At 44.9% G+C, this 21,233-nt stretch overlaps 1 protein-coding gene across 1 annotated transcript; it reads left to right on the forward strand.

Moving 5' to 3' along the window:
- Positions 1–5,116: 5,116 nt before the first annotated feature.
- Positions 5,117–20,396, forward strand: LOC104411451 (the record flags this gene model as incomplete). The annotated part of the gene is made up of 2 exons (XM_010021870.1): positions 5,117–5,286; positions 14,769–20,396. Coding segments are annotated over 2 exons (5,798 nt in total), but the record flags the coding sequence as incomplete, so codon positions are not given.
- Positions 20,397–21,233: the final 837 nt, after the last annotated feature.

The following is a 21,233-nucleotide window of genomic DNA, read 5'->3' on the forward strand; positions in this document are numbered from 1 at the left end:
GGTGGCTGGGAGCAACCAACCAGCACTTGTAGCAAACTGTCTTTAAAGCAAGCTATTGAAAACCCCACCTTGTAGTGGAAGACATGGAGAAAAATACAAGGTAAGTTGTGGTTTATTGATTGGGATTTGCAAAGGCTCGTTCCAGCTTCCCCTCAATAACCAGAAGGAGTTAGTGGGAATGGAAACTTAATGTAACTCTTCAAAGATTACTTTCAGCTAGTCAGAGCTATGGCATGTTCCAGCAACTGCTATAAAAGGATGTGTGTTAAATGGAGGAATGTCGCAGAGGGAAGATGGAAAAGGAAGCAGCTTTTATTGAGGGAAAGGAGAAAGGGCAATCAAACCAAGTTCATTATGTGGAGGGTGCTGAGTGCAAATGTTGGGTTTAAACCAGACCTGGTTTGTGCTGTGAGATCAGGAGCCCCATGACTTACTGAGAAACACGAGGCTCCTGAAGCAGCTGTGGGATGAGGCCGTGCCAGTGTCTAATGCTGCTACTATGGCTTTAAACCAGGCAGGGAGTGTCAGTGTTTTGGGAGCTGAGCTGAGAACAGGCTCCCATGTAGCAATAAAGGAATTTCTCTCTGGTATGGTAGCTCCAGCCAGAGAACAGCAGCACGCATAATCCTTTGGCTGCAGCGTTAATAGAGTCCTTTTGCTTTTTATTATTTAACTTTAAAGCTCCTGTTCAAAGTCATCAGGACAATAAAATGATCCTGCAGATTTACTTTGTGTTCTTGCAGACTGCAACACTTATAGAAGGGTTTAATGCAAATACCATTGCATATTGCAGGAGAATTAGTTGTATTCATTTAAATAGTATGCTGGCTTCTGTACTTTCTGTGTCAGACTCGGGGTTTTTATGTTGTTGGGTACTTTTAATTATCCTGGACTTCAAAATGCTGAGAACCTCTGTATTCTGATTTTTAACGTCATTATTTCTTTCAGTCTTTCAATTAAGGAACTTTCATAATCTCATATCCTTTCAAAAAGGAGTTTGCTGCATTTGAAATGAATACAGAGCAAACTTAGCTGCAAGCTTCTGCAGTAAATCACTTCATGTATGCATTGAAAGCTCAAAAGTAATTTATTTAACAGCTTTATGATGATACTTATGAACAAAGCAGAGTCTTTAATTGTTTCCACAGATGTTAATTAAAAATAAACCCATGCTCTGCAGAGCTGGCTCAGCACCTGATTTGTAAAACCAGCTTAAATTGAAAAGCTTGACAGAAAAATGAATGTTGTTTTTCTGCTGGCTGGCATCAAGTCACAGAACAACACAAAGTATGTTCTTTCGTGGTGATTGAATGAACACATTGAGTGCAGAAGACCAATATATAAAGCTTTTCTATATCATGTAATATTAGTAGCTCCTGTAACATTTAAAACCTGGGATCTGTGAGTATATGTTAAATCTGATCATGTTCAGAAGTGGAAGAAGAGTCACGTTCTCCTGTGGCCAATGACAATTGCTTAGGGATAGCTGGGAGATGAACTGTAACTTCTTAAATGTTAGATCCCCGAAAGCACAAAACTGTTTAAACCCAAAAAAGTCAAAACCAACTACCCAGCCACAAAATCCCACCACCACAAGCCCCAACCATCCTATGGAAAATGTCAAAAGTAGTCTTCAAAACAGTGCATATAGCAATCCTGTTTGGTTGTGATCATCCTATGACACCTTGTCAATCTGCCTCTCCCAGTGTGCTTTCATTTGGACATGAAGATTGGGTGTAACAGCTGATAAAAGCACTGGGACATGGGCCCTTCTCTGTGTCTAATATGGAAACATCCTGGTTTTGGTGAGATGAGATGTTCAGGTACAGCAGGCACATGAATGTCTGTATCATGTAGTTGTGAGTTATAGATGTGAATAGTAAAAGTAGAATCCAGCAGCTGTAACCCCTGACTTGGGTTTCCTTGTCTTTGTTGGTGGTATTTGAGCATTGGTAACAATGGGCTATTGGATTTATGGTATGACAGGCTGATGAGTAGTGTTTCTTCCTAACGCCATAACCGAGCCCGTGCTGCTATTGGTTATCATATGGCTCGTGGGATTTGTGGCTCTGGATGCAATCCAAAGGATACTGGTTCTCTGCACAGAAAGGAGCCTCGCTTTAGAGATCTGTGTGCAGGAGGCATCTCTATTATGCTGTGGCTTCAAAAGTGGGATGACTGTAGGTCAGTAGAACAGAGGATTGTAGCCTAAAGGAGCCCTTTGAGTTAAGTGGCTGATGCTGTGAATAAGAGATTAATTAGAAGCAATGTGTGGGTACTAAGAGTGCAGTATGTAAGTACAGTAAATTAATGACTTAATTCCTCGCTGTGCTCCTTTCTGCCATGGAAGATGACAGGCTTTAGAAGAAGGAGACAAAACATGCAGCTCTTCATCTTCTGAAGACACCTGTGAGGTGTTCCTCCTGCCTGTCACCCAAATCACCTGATGAAAATCTGAGATGGTAACAGTAGAGAGGAGTAGTAATAAGGAATTACTTCTCACTTAGTTCTTGCCAACTGCTGGAGGCATCTGGACAAATTGGCCTAATTTCTTCAGGTTCTTTGTGGGTTCTCCCTCTCCTCCCTGCCCTGCTGGGAAAGGAAAGGAGGTCATTTTTGTCTGCAAGTGGCTTGAAAACTACTCTTCATTTGGCTGGTACTATGAGGCACTCATCTATGGCTCACCCCCCAGAGTGACCCAACCATAGCTCTCACCACAAGATATAACGCATTGACTCAGTAAGACTGTAAGTACCACGGCTGCCTGGAGTGGCTTGTTGTGAGTTTACCAACTTGTTGTGATGCTCTTGTCCTCATTCCCTGGTGGGTCAAGGCCAGTGCATGTTCCAAAGACTGACTCTGCATGGGGTTGACTCAATCTCGTTGAGGGAGTTCCTCTTCTGCCAAGATACAAATACGACCACCTTTGGATGATCCCAGACTGGTTTGGTTTGGAAGGGACCTTAAAGCTCATCCAGCTCCAACCCCTGCCACGGACAGGGACACCTTCCACTAGAGCAGGTTGCTCCAAGCCCCTGTGTCCAACCTGGCCTTGAACACTGCCAGGGATGGGGCAGCCACAGCTTCTCTGGGCACCCTGTGCCAGCACCTCAGCACCCTCACAGGGAAGAGCTTCTGCCTCACAGCTCATCTCAATCTCCCCTCTGGCAGGTTCAAGCCGTTCCCCTTGTCCTGTCCCTCCGTCCCTTGTCCAAAGCCCCTCTCCAGGTCTCCTGGAGCCCCTTTAGGCAGTGGAGCTGCTCTAAGGTGTCCCCTTCAGGAGCCTTCTCTTCTCCAGGCTGACCCAGCCCAACCTTGGCCTTCTGTTTCCTACATCTAACTGGCAAGCAGGGTAGGCTCTGGGGTTTATTGGTGGTCTGTGAGCAGTGACTGGCCATGGACGTGCTCCAGCACCATCACATATGGCCCCAGAATTCACTGGTTTGGTTGTTGGTTTTTTTCCCCCTTATAATTAATTTAATAATGTATTTTGTTCATAGTTCTGACTCTCTGCACACATGTATATATGCTGGAATCAGCTCCATGCAAACTTTCTCATGCAAACAAAACCAAGGCTGCCCAAATCATAGCACCAGAAGCAGAACAGAGCCCTGTAAGCTAAGCTTTATTTTTATATTTCTTTTTCTGGCTGGAAGAAACAATTTTCCTTGTATAAATCTGGATGTTCTACGGGGTTTTTTTGCATGTATCATGGATTTGGGGCCAACATATATACTTAGATAAATATTCCAAATGCCAGATGTCAGCACATGTTGGGTAAATGCTTAACAGTCATGAAACCAAGAGCCCTTGGTCTATCCCAGAGGAAAGCAATGTGATAAAGGAGACTTCTGCAGACAAAGCTGTAGTGAGGGGCTTCCTCCAGGGAAAGGCAGGGGATATGAGACTTAATCAAATCTGTCCTAACTCTAAAGGAAGTCCTTTTGTACTTTCAGTGTGCCCTGACCTTTTCAGTTGCTCACTACATGGGCTTTCCTTGTCCACTGGGTGTCTCTCACTCCTGGCTCTGATCACAAAAAGCCTTTGGTTGTGTGAGGAGTGTGAATCATTGCTATTTATTGGCTACTTCTGGAACAAAATAAACCTAAAACTGAGAGTGGAAACACCCCAAGAGGTCAGCTGGAATTGTGTGCTGTGCTTTCCATCTATAATGTTTTCCTGAAGTGGTTCTGTCGTCAGTCCATACACTTACGTGTCTTTACACCGAGTGTGCTTTAGGCTTCTTATGGCTCCAGCTATGAATTAAACTAACAGTGACTGTATGTTGAAGGTAACCTGATGAAGCAGTTTTCCTTCTATTTCACTATTTCTTGGGGAGTTGAAATGGAGCTTCTTCATTCAAACATCATTTTTTCTCTATACTTAATTGTTTCTCTCCAAATCTTTTGTTCTACAGGAAGAACATCATCAACTACTACTCCAAGTAGCTCTTACCAGACCTTCTTTGTCTTCTAAAGATACTTCTGCCAAAAAAGAAATTGGCAGGAAGGTGTCACATCAGTGTAATGGCATTTTTGTAACTTTTACTGCAGAAACTGCAGCATTTCCTGTAGCTATCATTAACAAAAGGCAGCACGGTGAAGAATCAGACCCTCTATTTCAGTTCAGAGGCATTCTGAGCTTTGTTGAAGTGGGAGGGAAAGAAGCTGGACGTGGATTCAAGTGCTGGGTCTTGACTGAGATTGACTTTAACTCTAACTTGACTTCAAAGCTCCTGCTGGTATTATGAGTGACAAAGTTCATAGCCTGTTTCCATCCTATCTCATTTTAAACTTGCTTAGCAAGGAAGTATTTGCCAGGCTTGGGAAAAGAGAAGATGATACATACCCTCCTTGGGTCAGTAAAGGCCCTGGTTGCTACAGAACAATTGTTGCATTCTTCTCTCCTCCTTCTTTTCCTTGTGTTTATTTTTGGCTCAACCACTTCCTTCTGTTTTTCTGTCATTCAGTAAAAAAATGGCTTGGCTTTGTAACCTGCAAGTTCCGTCAAAGTAGTGAAATCTGCCCCAGAAGTTGTCCTTCAACGGGCAGAACAAACACTTATGTACTCTCCAGAACAGCATTAACTATTTCAATTGTTCTGTTTTTCACCCTAGAGTGCTCCACAGGACTCAGAATTAGGCCAGCCTCCTGGGAATGGGCATGGTTTAGAAAGAAACCCTCAGGAAAGCAGCCTAGAAAGACCTGGAGGTCGAGACATCTCAGATCTTCCTGCTGCTGTGCAACTGGCTGAGAGCGTATCTCCATCAATCCCAAGGCCTGCGAGGTAAGACATGAAGTTTCACCCTGTGAATAGAATTAAAGCACTGCTGCTGTTCATGGCTGGGGATTGTTTGTTAAGTTTCTGTTCTTGTGTAGCTGATTTTCAAGCTCTATTATCCTGATGGATGATGGTGATGCAGCCTTCAAAATAACCTGACAAAACAAGACTACTTACTGTTTACTGAACCAACTTTCTTGCCTTTCTGTGTAACTGTAAACAAGACTCCAGCTGTTGTAGTAACCCTTGACTTAAACTTCCGATGCTTTTGCTCATACTAATAAACTCTCCTCTGAGGCAGAGAAACATTGAAGAGTCTTATGTAGCCCCATATAACTGTAAGATGTAATTGTAACCATTGCGAAATGCCATGCCCAGCTCTGTATAACAATCCTACTAAAAAGTACCAACCCACCTAATATGTATTAACAATGCACTCCTTAAAATGCCTTAAAATTCACCTGATTAAATACAGAGGGCTGCTTTCAGAGTTAAGTTACTCTTCAGTGCTATTAAGGATTGCAGAAGGTAACGTAAGCTAGACCGTCTTAAATATCCCAAAGGGAGTATTTTCTCTTTTTCAAGTAGCATTACTACTTGATTGCTTGAATTTTTCCATGCTACCTGGGATTTCATCTGCTGCAGTGAAGGCATCATCTAATGCCAGCACGATTTTAACATAGGGCTGAATACTTTCCAGATCATGAGTGTTACCTGGGATAGAACAACACATGCAACTTAGAAGGAGTAGCAGTAACTTGTTGGTAAATGTGTAGGATCTTTAGGCTGTAGGCACCTTTTTAAGTGTTTTCACAAATTTCTGTAAGCTTGGAGAATTCACTGCAGAAGGATTTGCTGAATCCTTTTCAAATGGAGCAGGTGTGATTTTGGTCTTTTCCTGTTTCCACCACCCCTGGGTACCAGTTCTGGTTGCCACTGTCCTTGAAAGATATAAATTTGAGAAATGAACAACAAGAAAAAATATTAGTCAAGAAAAATACTTCAAATGATCTTCAGCTAATGATATCCCAGACAATAAACTCTTCTTCCACCTTTTTTTATAAGAAATTATGAAGATTGAGCATTTCCTTACCAAGAAGGTGGTTGAACACTAGAGAGGTGGTCCGTGCTCCGAGCCTGTCAGTATCTTAAGAGACATTTGGACAATTTCCTTAAAAGCATGTTCTGACTCTTGGTAGCCCTGACATGGTCAGGGAGTTATCATGGTAGGTCCCTTTCAATATTCCCTTCCCTCCCACATTTCAGTTAACAACTACATGCATCCTCCAGCTTCTTGTTTCTCTTGCTAGTATTGTGCAGAATCACTCTGTTGCATGGGTGTGTAATGGTGAGTAACCATGCTGTCCTAGCTGAAAAAAAACACACATTTCTTGTACCCTACTTAAAATGTGATGCATTTGTGACAGTAAAATGGTCATTTTCTGCTATTCTTCTCAGTAGACAGGTTATATTATGGGAAGGGGGGAAATGAAGAGTGTTACCAACTGCTCAATTGTTTAGCAGGCCTATCACAACTAACATTCCTGCAAATAAGAGGTGCTTGTGAAGCTACAAAATGACACATATTAGACGGTGTCCTTAGAACTGCAATACCCATAAACCCTCTGACTGACAGCATTAGTACCAGCATCTACCTAATACAGTGTTTGTGCATCTGCTGGGACCTGCTTCATGTCCTGCCTCTATCCTGCGAATGAAGCAGCAGCAGAACTCACTTCTGAGGGCTGAAATTGTGCATTTTCTTCCTGTTTCTCAGGAAGCATCTCTGTACAATTACTTGCTTGCCTGCATCTCAAGGAAGATGCACTGTGTAATATGTTTAAGAGGTTCTTAGACATTGCCAGAAAGCAGCAAGAAAAATGCAGAGACTTAAACCTTCTGACATTCTTGCTCCATTCATATGTGGAAATGTAAGGAACTCAGGCGCACTGCAGGAGAAATAGCTCTGCATCACTTCTGTGACATTTGGTTCATTTCTAAGGTTCAAAATGTACAAAATCAAGGAGAGAACTTTGGTGGAGGGAAGTTTGTCTTACCCTGGTCAGCAGCTGGTCACCCTTCCTCTACTTCTGCCTCCAAGAATAAAATAGTAGGTGGCAAAATGGTATCAAGCAGCCAGGAATGAAGCTGTGTTCATCCACGCAGCAGGATTCTGTTGCTCTTACTCAGTCATCTGGTGGAAACAGTTCTTGATGAAATGTGTGTGCACGAACAGCTAGAAAAGAAGAGGCATGAAAAAGACTGTAGGGTTTTTTGGTGGTGTGAAGAAGAACATGTCAGCTTCAAGTTCTTCTAGTTGCTTAGATATGGGAAACCATTTAATACAGCCCCCAGAAAGATCTGTGTCACTGTCACTACTAGAAGGAGATGGTAAACATCTCAGAACCTCATCACCTGCTTATTTGACTTGAGACTTGTAGAGTTTCTCATCTGTCTTGTGTCTTCATTTGGGTGGACCTTTGTATCTTCATCCTGTGGACCACTGAAAATGGCCTCAGTGGGAAACAGAGCTACAAGGTCTTGGCTGAAGACCTCACCATGGCTTTTAACACAACAAGCCTGTCCTACTGGTGGAGTCCCCTTTGAGAACACAGAAATCTACTAGATGTGTTGCAAAACTTATAAGCAAGTTCTTTTGTTTGCTTGGTGACTTTGGTACAGCAAAATTTAACCCTCTAATTATTGATTCAATGCTATCCTTTTCCAAAACCAGCTGTTCCTCATAAAGGAATAGTGTGGAATTCAGCATAAGGTAGGACTCAGTACAGCAGCTTTCCAAAATAGTTATTTTTAATCTCCAAGTAGCAAGTATCTCTCTTCTTCATACTGTAGTGATGGTAGAGATAACTGGTTAATAGAGTCTGATCTGAGGCCAGAAGCTGTCTGACAAGGAAGTGGGCCAGATAACTTTCTCTCTGTGGATCTGGATTTTACTAGAGGCACAATTCCAGGCTCCAGCTATAGGCAGGTGTAGGAGCAGTGAGCATGAACAGAAAACTGAGAGACACTGGAGCTGAAGTGCGGGTGTGATGGTTTACATCAGCATCAGCAACACTCGCTTGGGGCCTTTTGGAAGCCGGTGTGGACTGAAGATGCAAGTAGTTACACACCAATGTGGTTTGAAACAATGGACTGAGTGCATGTGTCACCCACCCAGCACATTACGTTGTCCAGAACGATGTTAGAATGGGCCAGCCACAGTAACAGAGGCTGCGGGGCGGGGTGTCTTATCTTGGGGTTTGAGTATCTGTGGTTTGGCTGCAGCAAGTGCAGTCTTGCTTTAATATTTATTCATTTTCTATATTAGCATAGTCATTTTTAGATGTGGAGCTGCTGGAGCGAGGCCAGAGGAGGCCACGGAGCTGCTGCGAGGGCTGGAGCAGCTCTGCTCTGGAGCCAGGCTGAGAGAGCTGGGCTGGGGCAGCTGGAGAAGAGAAGGCTCCTGAAGGGGACACCTTAGAGCAGCTCCAGGGCCTAAAGGGGCTCCAGGAAACCTGGAGAGGGGCTTTGGACAAGGGATGGAGGGACAGGACAAGGGGAATGGCTTGAAACTGCCAGAGGGGAGACTGAGATGAGCTCTGAGGCAGAAGCTCTTCCCTGTGAGGGTGCTGAGGCGCTGGCACAGGGTGCCCAGAGAAGCTGTGGCTGCCCCATCCCTGGCAGTGTTCAAGGCCAGGTTGGACACAGGGGCTTGGAGCAACCTGCTCTAGTGGAAGGTGTCCCTGTCCGTGGCAGGGGTTGGAGCTGGATGAGCTTTAAGGTCCCTTCCAAACCCAAGCCATTCCAGGATTCTATGTTTCTATACTGTTCTATGACTAATTTGCATTTTTTAATTCCTTTTCAAAATGTGAGCACTGAGAACACTTAGACTTCCATTCTAGCTGGCTACAGCAGCTTTACACTTCACCATACAAAATCATGACTTGCGTGAGAGGAATGTTACATGGATGAGTCAGCTTGAAGGGATTCATCAGATTCCTGTTCCAGGAAACATATTAGAGGGACAGGAGCTCAGGCAACTACTCTTTATTTAGCCTTACCCCTGCAACTGCTGGCACATGTCTGCTTTGGGTGGCTTCTATCTTATATCCTGCCAAAATAGAAACAAAGACAATAAACGGAAAATCTTTGAAGTTTCCCATTCCAGGCTGTTTATTTTTAACTCACTCCCTTATGCTGCTTTGAACATGTCTTTTCCACCCTGAAGTGAACTCTTACAGTCTTAAGAGCATATGACCCGTTGTTATGATGGAGTATCTCCGTGTGGAAAACTACCACGATTGCTTTTTTCCGGTCTTCTGGGTGGCTTTTTTCCACCCTCTGCAGATTCCCAGCAATTGTTCCAGTCACTTTATGTTCTTATGGTTTAGAATTTAAAATATCTGTGATTCTTATTTTAAAATACTCTGTTTCAGTCCAGTTTTTTACTTGTTTAGGTACCTGTACCTGGTTTTACCTCACTGGTCCTGTGGGCTGAAAAGTAACACCATCAACAGTTAATCTGTCAACTTTCCATGTGAAATAAGAGTGCTGAAGAAGTAGAATAGTTACCAAGCCTCAGGCTTTGTATTGGTGTCTGAGTGAGACACAACCATGCCTTGTCTTGGGGCACACACAGAGGAAAGCTGGGGAATCCATAGCTGGGCTTTACCCCAGAGAGGCATTTCTTCCAGCAGGTTTAGGAAGAAGCAGCGTAAAAGTAGTCCAGGGAATAAGAACTGTTTGTGGATGGATTTGGCCGCTCTCCCACCCGGAGTGCTGCGCCCAGATCCTGTGGGACCCACAGAGCCACTGCAGAATGACAAGCAGAAGCTGCCCCACATCCTGTGGGACCATCTATTCAGCGCCGTGCGTCCTGCTGACTGTCCAGCTATCTTAGATGGAGACCAGGACCTGGCTGTGGAACTGGAACTGAAGATCTAGTGGCAGGGGGTTGGAAGTAGATGATCTTAAGGTCCTTTCCAACCCAGACTCTTCTGTGATTCTATGACCTAGCCGTGTCTGCACGCCGCAGCAGTAGTAGAGCTTTGCTTTTTTAGTGCTAGAATAATTAGTTGGGTCATGCTTAAAATACTGCAGGCCCTGCATTTTGTACTGTGTGTGGAACAAGGAGGTGAAAAGTGGCTGGGGGTGGGGGGAAAAGGGAAGGGCAGTTCCCAGGAGGATCATATGGATCATTATTCCTGCTTCACTTTTTCCTGAAAGCTAAGATGTACAGACAGGGTGGGGGAAGCTGGCTGCTGTTAGCAGCCCTTTAGCCATGATGGATTTCTCATGTGGTTGTTTACACTGAAGAGTTCAAATAGCGACTTGCTCTGCCTCTGAAACTCTGACTTCGTTATTATTATTAAAGGGAATGTGGAAGTGATTTCCATGCTCCCCTTTAACTTGCAATACCTCTTCGGAACAGATTAAAATGCAGGATTCTTTAATTCAAGTCCTCTCGTACAGTGTGTCCAAATGTGTAAACTCAAAATGTAGGCGCTCATCTCTCATGTGTCAGGGGAAATAGAACAGGAACATTTGAGAAGCAGCTATATATGTGCCATGGCCGCAGAGCTGGCTCTGCATTGGTGCCCTTTGGTGCTTTCTAAATTCATCCTCAGATTTCAGGCTTTTACACTCCTGGAAATATAATCACTACACTTACATCAGCGTGGATGGCAACCGTATGTGACCTCTGGGTTTCACAGGCTTCAGCACTTGGTGCTTTTCCCTTGTAAGTGTGACTGGGTTGAAAGGCTGCCTGTCCTTTCAACAACTACTGTGTGGTTTAGAAGGAAAAAAGGCATAAGAAAGGGAAAAATTAAATTAACTATGATTTTCTGTTGTTGGATCATCATTTCTTGTTGTTTATCAAGTATATGTAACATATTTGAGCATCCCTACCCCTCCACAACCCCCTCAGATGGTAAATGCCAGAGAGCTTTGCTGGCTGCTGCTGGTTTTATCTTCTGTCCCCTTGTTTTTGCTGTGGATTGCAAAACAGAGTAATGTGATTTCGAGTGTTAATGGCTGGTAGATTGGGTATTGCTCTTAATTTACTAAGATTTATTTATGGGAGATGCACCATAAGTCATCGATTTCTCAACACCCTTTAAAGCTTCATGCCCTGAACACAAACCAGGCAGTGCTGTCCTAATAACTGGGTAGTACTCTCAAATTGTTTAGGATAATTCAAACTTGCCACAGTACATTGTGAAGGTGGAAGAGGTTAACTACAGGTATTAAAAATTAATTATAACATTTGCAATGTGCTTCTAAAGAAGCAATTTCTCTGTAATTATTTATTCAAAACAAATGTTTTAGGCATATAAAGCTGTAACTCGTTGCTATTTGATGTAACTGGGAGGCCAGCATTCATATGGTTAGGGCCTTAAACTTGCAAATGCTTAATTGTGTGCTTAAGCTCTAAGACATGGGAAAAGTTCCCTTTGATAACACTTGAGAGCAGTGGGACAGCTGCATACTTCAGTTCACGTGCACCTAAGTCTCTGTGTGACTGCTTTTTGTTTTGTTTTAAACATATCATCACTTATGTGCAGTCATTATTCCTGGCAAAATGACTCTCTCTGCCCCAAGCTCCACACGAGCTATGAGGAGCTCTGATGTTCTTTCATGCTTTGTCGTTTGCATGGTTAGTTTTAAATATGAATGAATTTTCCCCTTAATAAACTCAAAGTAGTTCAGATTACAAACAAAGGAGATCGAGTAACCACAAAAGAGAATATGTTTTATTTTCTTGTGCTTAGAAAAAACGACTTTCAGGGTCATAGCTTTATGTTGCTCATATTGAACTGGTTGTCTGAAAATACATGCTCCCTGCAGGTAACTATTGATTGCTGGTATATTTTCATGTAGATTGGGTTTTACTCAGGGGAATTATCTCCAGCATGTGGTGTCATTTCTCTGTAGTGTTATTCCCTTTAAAAAGAGTGGAGGATAATGGGACTCTGTGTGACCTTGGAAGGTCATCTACTCTGTCCTTCTGCCCTAAAGCAGGATCAATGTGCTTAAGCTATTCTCAACAGATGTTGGTCTAACCCCAGCAACGTCTTGCACACAGAAAAGCAAGATTACAAAAAATGAAAAGGAAAATGTAGGGCATGTATGTCCCCTGTATGGTTTTCTTTGTTACTTACATCAGGAGAAACATAAATGGAGATATCCAAACAGGTCAGTCTGGACCTATCTTGTTATGAATGAAAACTCAAATCTTTCAATTCTATATTGTGACCTGAATAAAACATTGAAGCAAGCTGCAGTAGCACGGGTGATGAATATGTACTACTTCATTCTGAAAACGATATTTTAAGTTGCTGTCACAGCACTGTCACTTTAATTCTATTCAACATATTACAAAGTTGTTCCAATTCCTTCATCTACTCCTGAGTAGAATGAATAAGTTTTCAGCATTATCAAACAGCAGAAAAAATTATTCAGTTGATTCATAATGCTGAATAGTTCCTGGGATTGTCATCAGCCCTTGAACCTGCTAAGTCACGGGTTTACTACTATGACTTTCCAAACTTGCTACCAGAATGGCAGTAGATAGAGGACCTGGAAGCTCCTCCAGTTCCAACCCCTGCCACAGGCAGGGACCCCTTCCACTAGAGCAGGTTGCTCCAAGCCCCTGTGTCCACCCTGGCCTTGAACCCTGCCAGGGATGGGGCAGCCACAGCTTCTCTGGGCACCCTGCGCCAGCGCCTCAGCACCCTCACAGGGAAGAGCTTCTGCCTCACAGCTCATCTCAATCTCCCCTCGGGCAGGTTCAAGCCATTCCCCTTGTCCTGTCCCTACATCCCTTGTCCAAAGCCCCTCTCCAGGTTTCCTGGAGCCCCTTTAGGCACTGGAGCTGCTCTAAGGTCTGCCCTGACATATGAATGCATACAATATGGAAAACTTACAATCTGACTTGTATGTTATAGATATTTTACCTTGGATTCGATGCTTACCCTTCATACAGGCAAATTTCAATAGCTCTTTAAAGATGAGTTTATATTCTACTGCAGTGACGCTTAAGGAGGTTTTTAGGATGCAAGATAGATTCAAGGTCCATTTTACATTCATAAAGAAATTGTTTGTTGCATTGGACATTCCTCAGTATAAGGAGGGGTTTTGACTAGGATTGCATTTTGTGTGCTGTAGCACAGCGTTAGAGCGTGGGGCTCTGGTGCTGCCTCAGCAGTCACTGAAGGGTTAAACACTGAACTGCAGGGACATGAGAGCTGGGCACTAACTCACTTCTCCTTCAGCAAGTATTTTGTGTGTAAAACTTGGGCAGAGAAAGGGAGAGAGGCTTCTCAGATTTCTGGAGATTACTTAAAGCCCAATCTATGCTTCCAGAAGGTGTTTTAAGCATCTTTTATAGCTCCAGTCTGTAGGGCACTTTGGACTTGTGAAACACAGGCTCTTACTGCTAAGCCATGGCAAAGCTCTAGTATTCATGATAATGAACCGTCTCTCCCTGTGAGCTCTGGAACTAGAGTGTGTTGCCATCACACCGACCTCCAGGCACTGGGCAGCATCTTGTCTGTCTTTGGTGGCTGGGGTGTGTATGTGGGGGAGATTTATTACCTCAATATGCTCCTAGGTGCTATTCTACATCAGTTTTGAGTTGATATTTCACTCCGTGTTCGCTAAGGCACTGAAGGCATGCCCAGGCTTCCCAGGGGAGTGAGGGAGAGAACAAGGCTGACCTATTTCATCACCTCCAGACCTCGGTGTCCATACAGTGCACGTGAAAAACATCAAAAGAACTTCTCCTTCCTGCACTTCGTGCACCCACAGCATCTCTGCTGCCATTTTTTCCCTCTTATCTTTAATGGGGTGGGGAGAGAGATCATACGAACGGCTATAGCTTATATGCACTGCAATGAAACCCTGCAATAAAATGATCTCAGAGGGTGTGTAGTGTTCTATGGCAATGTCTTCAGCTGGCAGGGTGAGAACTTTGACCTCCCAGTGAGAATCAACTGTGCTCATTAGTTGGAGAAAACATTCAGCAGATGGGCCCTTCCTAATCTGCTACACAATAAAAGCACAGCCCGAGAGCAGCAGTTACTGTGGGTTTCCTTCAGCTTTGCACAAAGTAGTCTCATAGAGGCAGAAAGTAAAAACCTTTCTTTAAGCTACTGGTGCTTTTTCCAGTATTTTTTCCCTTTTTTCCATGTTGCTCCCTTACTCTGTTACACGTATGTCCCCTCTCCCTGCACTTAATAAGACTTTGGGATGGTTAAAATGCATGCCACGAGCATCGTGGATCTGGGATGTATTTTCAAGTATGAGCATTTAAATCACTGTAACGTGTGTCTGATGGTTTAGCTCCTGCAAGCAGATTATCAGCTTCTCAGTGCATGTACTGCATGGCTTTGAAACATCCATGGCACAGACTGTTCTTATTCTTTGCTTCATAGTCTTTGCTTCTTTACTGACATGAAACAAATAAACGTTTCCATTGTTGGCAGCATCAGTAACGAAGGCATCTGTAGCTACAGTGCTGAAGACGTGTCCAAGCCAAATCCAAGCATGGTGTCTTCAGAGGTGACAGGACAGAACACTATCTTGCAAGAGGAAGGAGGACAAACCGAGTCTCATTTCTTAAAGCAGGCTGCAGGAGCAAGGGAGGGGAGTCTGTCTGTCTCAGTGCCTTTTGCAGAGTGTGCCAAAGAAAGTGTCACAGGACATCCTACAAGCGGCAATGACAAGTCACCAGCCTCAACCTGCAATGAAGCAGTGCCATCACCGGCTCCAGTCAATGACAAAGAGGGGACAGCACAGGCCAGATCCATGGACAGAGGCCCTAAATGTGACAATATTGCTGTCACTTGTGTGGAAAACAATGAGAATGATCCCAGCAAGCCAAGCCTGGAGTCCAGCCCTCCTGCAGCAATTACAGCAACACGAGGAGTCTCACAAATGAGTGTGAGTGAATTAGGAGGGCTCTGGCAGGGCGAGCAGCTGGGTGGCAGGAGGGACCCACATGTCAGCACGTGTCCCCAGGGTACAGAAGCAGGGGATTACATCCCTGCTCAGGAGGCCAAGCAGGAGCAAGGAGGTTTGGAAGCAGGTCAGCCACAGGCTGTAATGCAGCAAGGTAGACAGAACCCAGATGGTGGGGAGGGTCTGCTAATGAAAGAAGAAACCTTAATCCTAAATTATCCAGCAACAGGAGGCTCAGACAGTGAAAAATGTGGAGCAATTGTGAATGCTCAGGGCTTCACTGGGATCAGTGAAGTCTGTAATCTGCAGCTAGGGGATGTAACAACAGCTAAAGGGAATGAGGCAAATCCAGCTCTATCTGCAAGCAAAGAGGAGCAATCAGAAGCCTGTACTTCAATGTCAGAGTTGCCTTCTAACCCTCTCCTCCTGGTACCAAAGCCTGAAGAGCCTTCGAGGGAATATGTGCCTGGAAATTACTCTCAAGATGCAGTGAGGAATGAAGTGGTGAAAACAGCCGCTGACAAAAACAAACCCTCTTTTCAAAGAGAGCTTCAAAAGGAGGATGAGCTTGTTAGTGCCGAGCATTCCAGTGTGCCTTTATCATTACAGCGAGAGGGAGAACAAAACTCAGCTGTCACAACTGAAAGCCCAAAAGATGAAGCCAGTAGCAATGGAATTATAAAAGCTGAGGCTGTGTCTAGAGAAAGCACCACACTTTCTGAGACAGAACGTGTTATCAATCCCACCACAGAAAATACCCTCGTAGATAAAAGCTTATTGCTGGAAGAATATGCATTAAGCACTTCTTTGAGCAGATCCACAGAGCTGAATCAAAAAGAAACCAAGGCGAGTGTAACAGGAGATAAAAAGGAAATCAGAGCAGAAGTGACAGAGAGCAGTGAATTAACTGAGGGGTTGAGTGGGGCACAAAGACAACTGTTGAACCCTGTTAGTAGCCACCACCAGGACGTGGAAAATACCCTTTTGGGACACAATCCTCAAGTATTGGGTCTTTGTGAAAAGACTTCAACAGGTGACCCAGGGGAGGAAGCTGGGGCAAAGCCTCTGAATTTAGACTTTAAATCACCCAATGACAATTCACAGCCTCTTGATTGCAAACCTGAACAACAAACGCGTAAAGAGAAAACTGATGCCACAAACAACCTGGAGAATAAACCTGTGGCTTCCCCACAGTTTCCAAGGCAGGAATTCCCACTGGGGCTTGATTGCTTTAACACCGAGGCAGAAGACAAACCATTGGGCCAGTTAGGCTGTAACAGGACCGACAAAGTTTGTTTAGCCCATGCACACAGTTCACTGCCCCTCCACTCTGAGAACAATCATGTTAAGCAGAGTAAGCAGGATGAGCCCTGGGAAAAGGCTCTTGCTAGAGAAACTGTGTTGGAATCTGACTCCAAATCAAAACCCGAGCTCCAGGGCTTAAGTGAGTTGGCAAGGCCTGAGGATCGCATGGCTCTACAAGACGAGAAGGGCTCGTGGGTTTCAGACACTGAAGAACACAACAGTCATATCATGGCAGTGCCTTGCAGTGATTCAGAGCAGGGACCTGCAGCTGCACAGCGCAGTGGTGTGGGTGGTAAAGAAAACGAGGGTATTCAGCAAGAGAAGCACCAAGCTGTGGTGGAAAGCTTTGTGGAGGACAAAGATTTGGCACTGAAAGGGGAATGCAAATCGGATGTGCTGATGCCAGCTCAGCTGGAGCAAGTGGCTTGTTCAGAAACCACCCAAGCTGATGTTGGCACTTCAGGACTAACTCCTCGTGTGGAGGAAGGAGGTGACAGCCATGGCAATGACAACCACTGTCCCTCTGAGCATGGCACATGCAGCTCTTTGGAGACCCTGGATTGCAGTGTCAGAGAATTGCAGGAAAATGCAGATGTTCCACGTGCTCTTCCCCAGGCAGAGCAAATGGAGAGGTCAGTGTGTGCTGCTGGTGACAGTAGCTGGGTTTCAAATACAGGGCTTAAACAACAGCAGCACCAAAGCAGTCTGACAACTGTCACAAGAGCAGATGATCAGGAACACAAAGAAAGGGCAGTAAAACCTGAACGGCTATTAGACCTAAATAATGACAGCAGCATACCAGAAATACCTCTAGACATTCCAAACAACCTTAATAAAGAATCTTCTGTGCTAGATCCAGTGACTCAGGACACAACAATAGAAAAGGACAAGGATAAAAGCAGTGCTGTGGTGTCAGAGACACGTGAACACGGGCAAAATACTCCTGGTGTGACCATGTTTAATTTGCAAGATCGCAATGAGCAAAACAAAACTGATCTCAAGGCAGAAGAAAACTGCTGCAGTAAGCACAACCCAGACGAGACCGAGCAGGGTAATAATTCTTTGATCTCAGCTAGTCAGCATGAAGCAGCATGTCAGAACCATACGTTTGCTAAAGGATCTGACAAGATTGAACTGCCAGGCAGGATAGAGGATAATAGTGGTGAAAGCCAGGCTGCTGCTGCTATAAAGGCTCTTCCACGGACACAGAATTCAGCAAGTGCTACTAACACGTCACAGGCTTTGCCAAGTGATATGGAACCAGCACATACTTCTGATAAGCCTGGGAAAAATGATCCTCAAATATCTCATCCAGAAATGCAAGGGAAAAGGCCGTTAATGGCAAAGAACTCCGAAAAGACTCTGACTGCTGATGGGGGAGTGATCCAGAGCAATGGAAACATGGAGGAAAGTGCTGCTGTCACAGAAACAAGCAATGTGAAGAGTGCTAAAAGTCCAGGGGCACAGGGATGTCCTTCAGCGTCACAGGCACATGGGGAAGTAACTCCCACCAATAAGCTGTATGAACCCAGCTGCCTTCAAAAGACAGCAGAGGAGCCTCGTTCTTGCCAAGCAGATTTCACAGCCCTCTCCACACACACCTCTGCACTCGGCCATCCTGGCCAGCAACCTGGAAACCATACAGCCAGCGGTACTGGGGGGGAAACACTAAGTGATGAGAGGGAAGTTGTAGCACACCAAAATGCCTTAGAGGGTAACTCTGATTTGGAGATTGATGCAGGTTCTCAAGTACACTTAGGTCCCTCACCCAGTGTAAGCACAAGTAAACCAGCAAATCCAGACAACAGCTCTGGAGGAGAGGTGCATGTGAATGGAATAGATGTTCCACACCAAAGTTTTCAGGGTGATGGAGACAGGAGTTCAGCCCTGCCAGAGACTGTAAATGTGGGGCAGAGTACTGTAAATGTGGGGCAGAGTACTGCAAACTTATCGCAGTTCAGTTCTGAGAAGCTGAAGAAAGAGATCTCTGCAATTAAATCCCCCAAAACAAAAAGTGAGGTAAACTTCAAAGCACAGCAAAATGACAGTTCAGCAGAGTCTCTGCTCACTCTCCCCGCTCTAGAAGGGAAGCTGCTGAGCCTTTCATCATCACAAGAAAGCTGTAATGAGGAAATTGCATCTAGTGTGTGTGTAGATGACAAGCACGGTAAGATCTTAGAGAAACCTGGGAATTCAGAAGAAATGGAAGAGCTTTCAAAAGAGAATAATAACGTAACTGGGACAGAGCTCAGCACTTCCGAGCAGACTGCAGGGAGCTCTGGAAGGGAGCATGAGGCTCTGACTTGCAGCTCTCTGGACATCGGCTCCAGCTTCCCAGATTTTCGGGAGCACATCAGCCAGATATTTAAAAGCACTGTGCAGAGCACGCTGAGTGCTGAGTTACCCCAACGACTGCCTGAAAACCATGCAGGCTTCAAGCAGAGGCCGGTGGCCATGGATACAGCAGGAGCGTGCGGTGCTGAGAACTCTTCAGGATCAAACAAGGTGGGCAAAGGAGCTCCCGAGGGCACCTCAGAAGCAGAGGAGCAAGAGCTGCCTTTAGCTCCTGAGGCTTCCTGCAGAGGTGCCAAAGGGAAGTCTCTGCAACAAGGAAACACAGCAGCAGAGCTGCCACCAGCAAGTCTCCAGGATGCTGAGGAAAACAAGCAGCCCAGTAGGTGTTTAGAAGTGGTCCCTGCATTGGATGGCACTACACCTGCTGCACGCCCTCTGGAACACCTGCAAAAGCCAGAGCAAACCACTGAGCATCCAAGGTGCGGCGAGATGGAAGGAGAGGAAGGAGTGTGTGTGAGTGGTGTTGATCCCGAATCGCTAATAAGCTTAGGGATAAAGAAGCAAGGACCAGCTTCATTTGGTGAGGCAGCAGCTGAAAACTTCCCTGCGTGTTCTGACAGTAAGCAGCAACCCGCTGGAGCTGTTACCTCGATAGGTGATGCACAGAAGAGGGACTTAGAAGACGCTGCTACTGCAGAGGGAAATAACTTAATTACAGAGTGTAGCACAGAACTAGTTTCATCTGAAGAGGATGTAAATCTTCCTACTGAGCAGCGCCAGGATCCTAAGGCAAATGAGCAGGAGAAAAGTGAGTACAGTGATGCAGACATTGCCAAGAGCATCTCTGACATGGCAGCATCAACACTTGTCCCGGGAGGATCTTACAATCACGAAAAATTGCCAGGCAATTTTAATGCATCACCTGGGGGAAATCAGGAGACACACGTTCACAGCAGTTTCATGCATGACAGTAAGTCTCAGAGTGACGTGCAGGTGATACAGGATGATCCAGTGGATAGGAAATGCTTGGAAACACTGGAAAATCAGCAAGATGCACAGCAAGAAGAGAAAGGGACCGTGCATGGGTTAATAGATTACTTAAAAACTGAAGTAAGCCAGGATGATTGCTTGCAAACTGACTCTACAGTAGAATCTAGCAATATGACTGAGGGAGATATAAAAGAGAACAGTGACATGGTGTTAAGCACAACAAAGTCAGGTAACATAAAAACTGAAGACACCCCCGAAACAGGTACTGCAAGGATGTTAGTCACTGGTGAAGGTGACTTGGCTATAAACACGAGCACTGAAGAGCAGGACACAGAGCTGTACAAAAATCACTCCCCAGCCACTCCTGTGATGGAGCAGGGTGAGCGTTCTGCACGTACAGATCTCACTGATGCCGAAAATCAGCCCAGCAAGATGAATCCAGAAGATGAAAGCTTGCTTCAGGATGCCACAGGAAAGCTATCCCTGCTTGCCTTAGCTGAGCCTAAGAACCTTGACCTCGCTGAAGTGCAAGACATGGCTGTGGCAGGATTACCTACTGAAAGGTATTTACTTTAAATTACTATGGTTGTCAGGACCCTGGGGCTTGAGTGGGATGCGGCTTTCAAGGCAGACACCCATCGTCTGGGCGGTTTGGGTGCACATGGTGCTTACTCTGTTTCTATTCAATTTCTGGTTTGGACTACGTGTAAGGAACCTGAAACAATTCCTAAGGGCAGAGGGGTCCTAAAAGCCGAGGGGCACAATCCTTACCTGTTCCATCTGCTGGTCCAGATTCCTGCCCTTACCTGTGTGGCTTCACTTATGCTTCCCAGCATCCACATCTTGTAGCCTAAAGTTAGGCAAACAAGTAACACTTTCTAACCTTAAGTTAGTAGGCTTTTGCCTAAGTTTTTGGTGACCCAGTTAAATGAGACCTGCAGCATTCACATGGTGGATGGCAGCATTTAAACACAAGCCTGCAGTACAACCCAATTACTCACACTGTTAGCTGTCCGGGCCTCCCTCTTATCCTCCTGTATAATATAATTGTATTGACAGTGCCTTTGATCCTTGTGTTACTCAGTGTTTCTAATGACACGGAGCTGTTTCAGATGTGAATTCTCAGCAGGGATTTGTGGAGCCTATGAGTAGCTGGGTGTTCATTTTCCAAACCTAGCAGTAGCTGCTTTAATAAAGTGAAGGCACTCTTTGGGTGAGTTTTCACTTGGCTGTTTGCATTCTCAGTTTGAAACAGAGCTAATTCACAGCATTCTGATCCCAGAGCAGGTGCTTTCCCTTTACCTAATCACAGCACTGCTTCTTCTGTAACCTCAGCAACTTTCTTGAAGGTTACTCCTCTCCTTTTAGGAGGAGGCAGCTGCAGCCATAACTACTCAGAG

The sequence above is a fragment of the Nestor notabilis genome, unplaced genomic scaffold, assembly GCF_000696875.1.
Source record: "Nestor notabilis isolate BGI_N333 unplaced genomic scaffold, ASM69687v1 scaffold12679, whole genome shotgun sequence".
In the NCBI taxonomy this organism is placed as follows: domain Eukaryota; kingdom Metazoa; phylum Chordata; class Aves; order Psittaciformes; family Psittacidae; genus Nestor; species Nestor notabilis.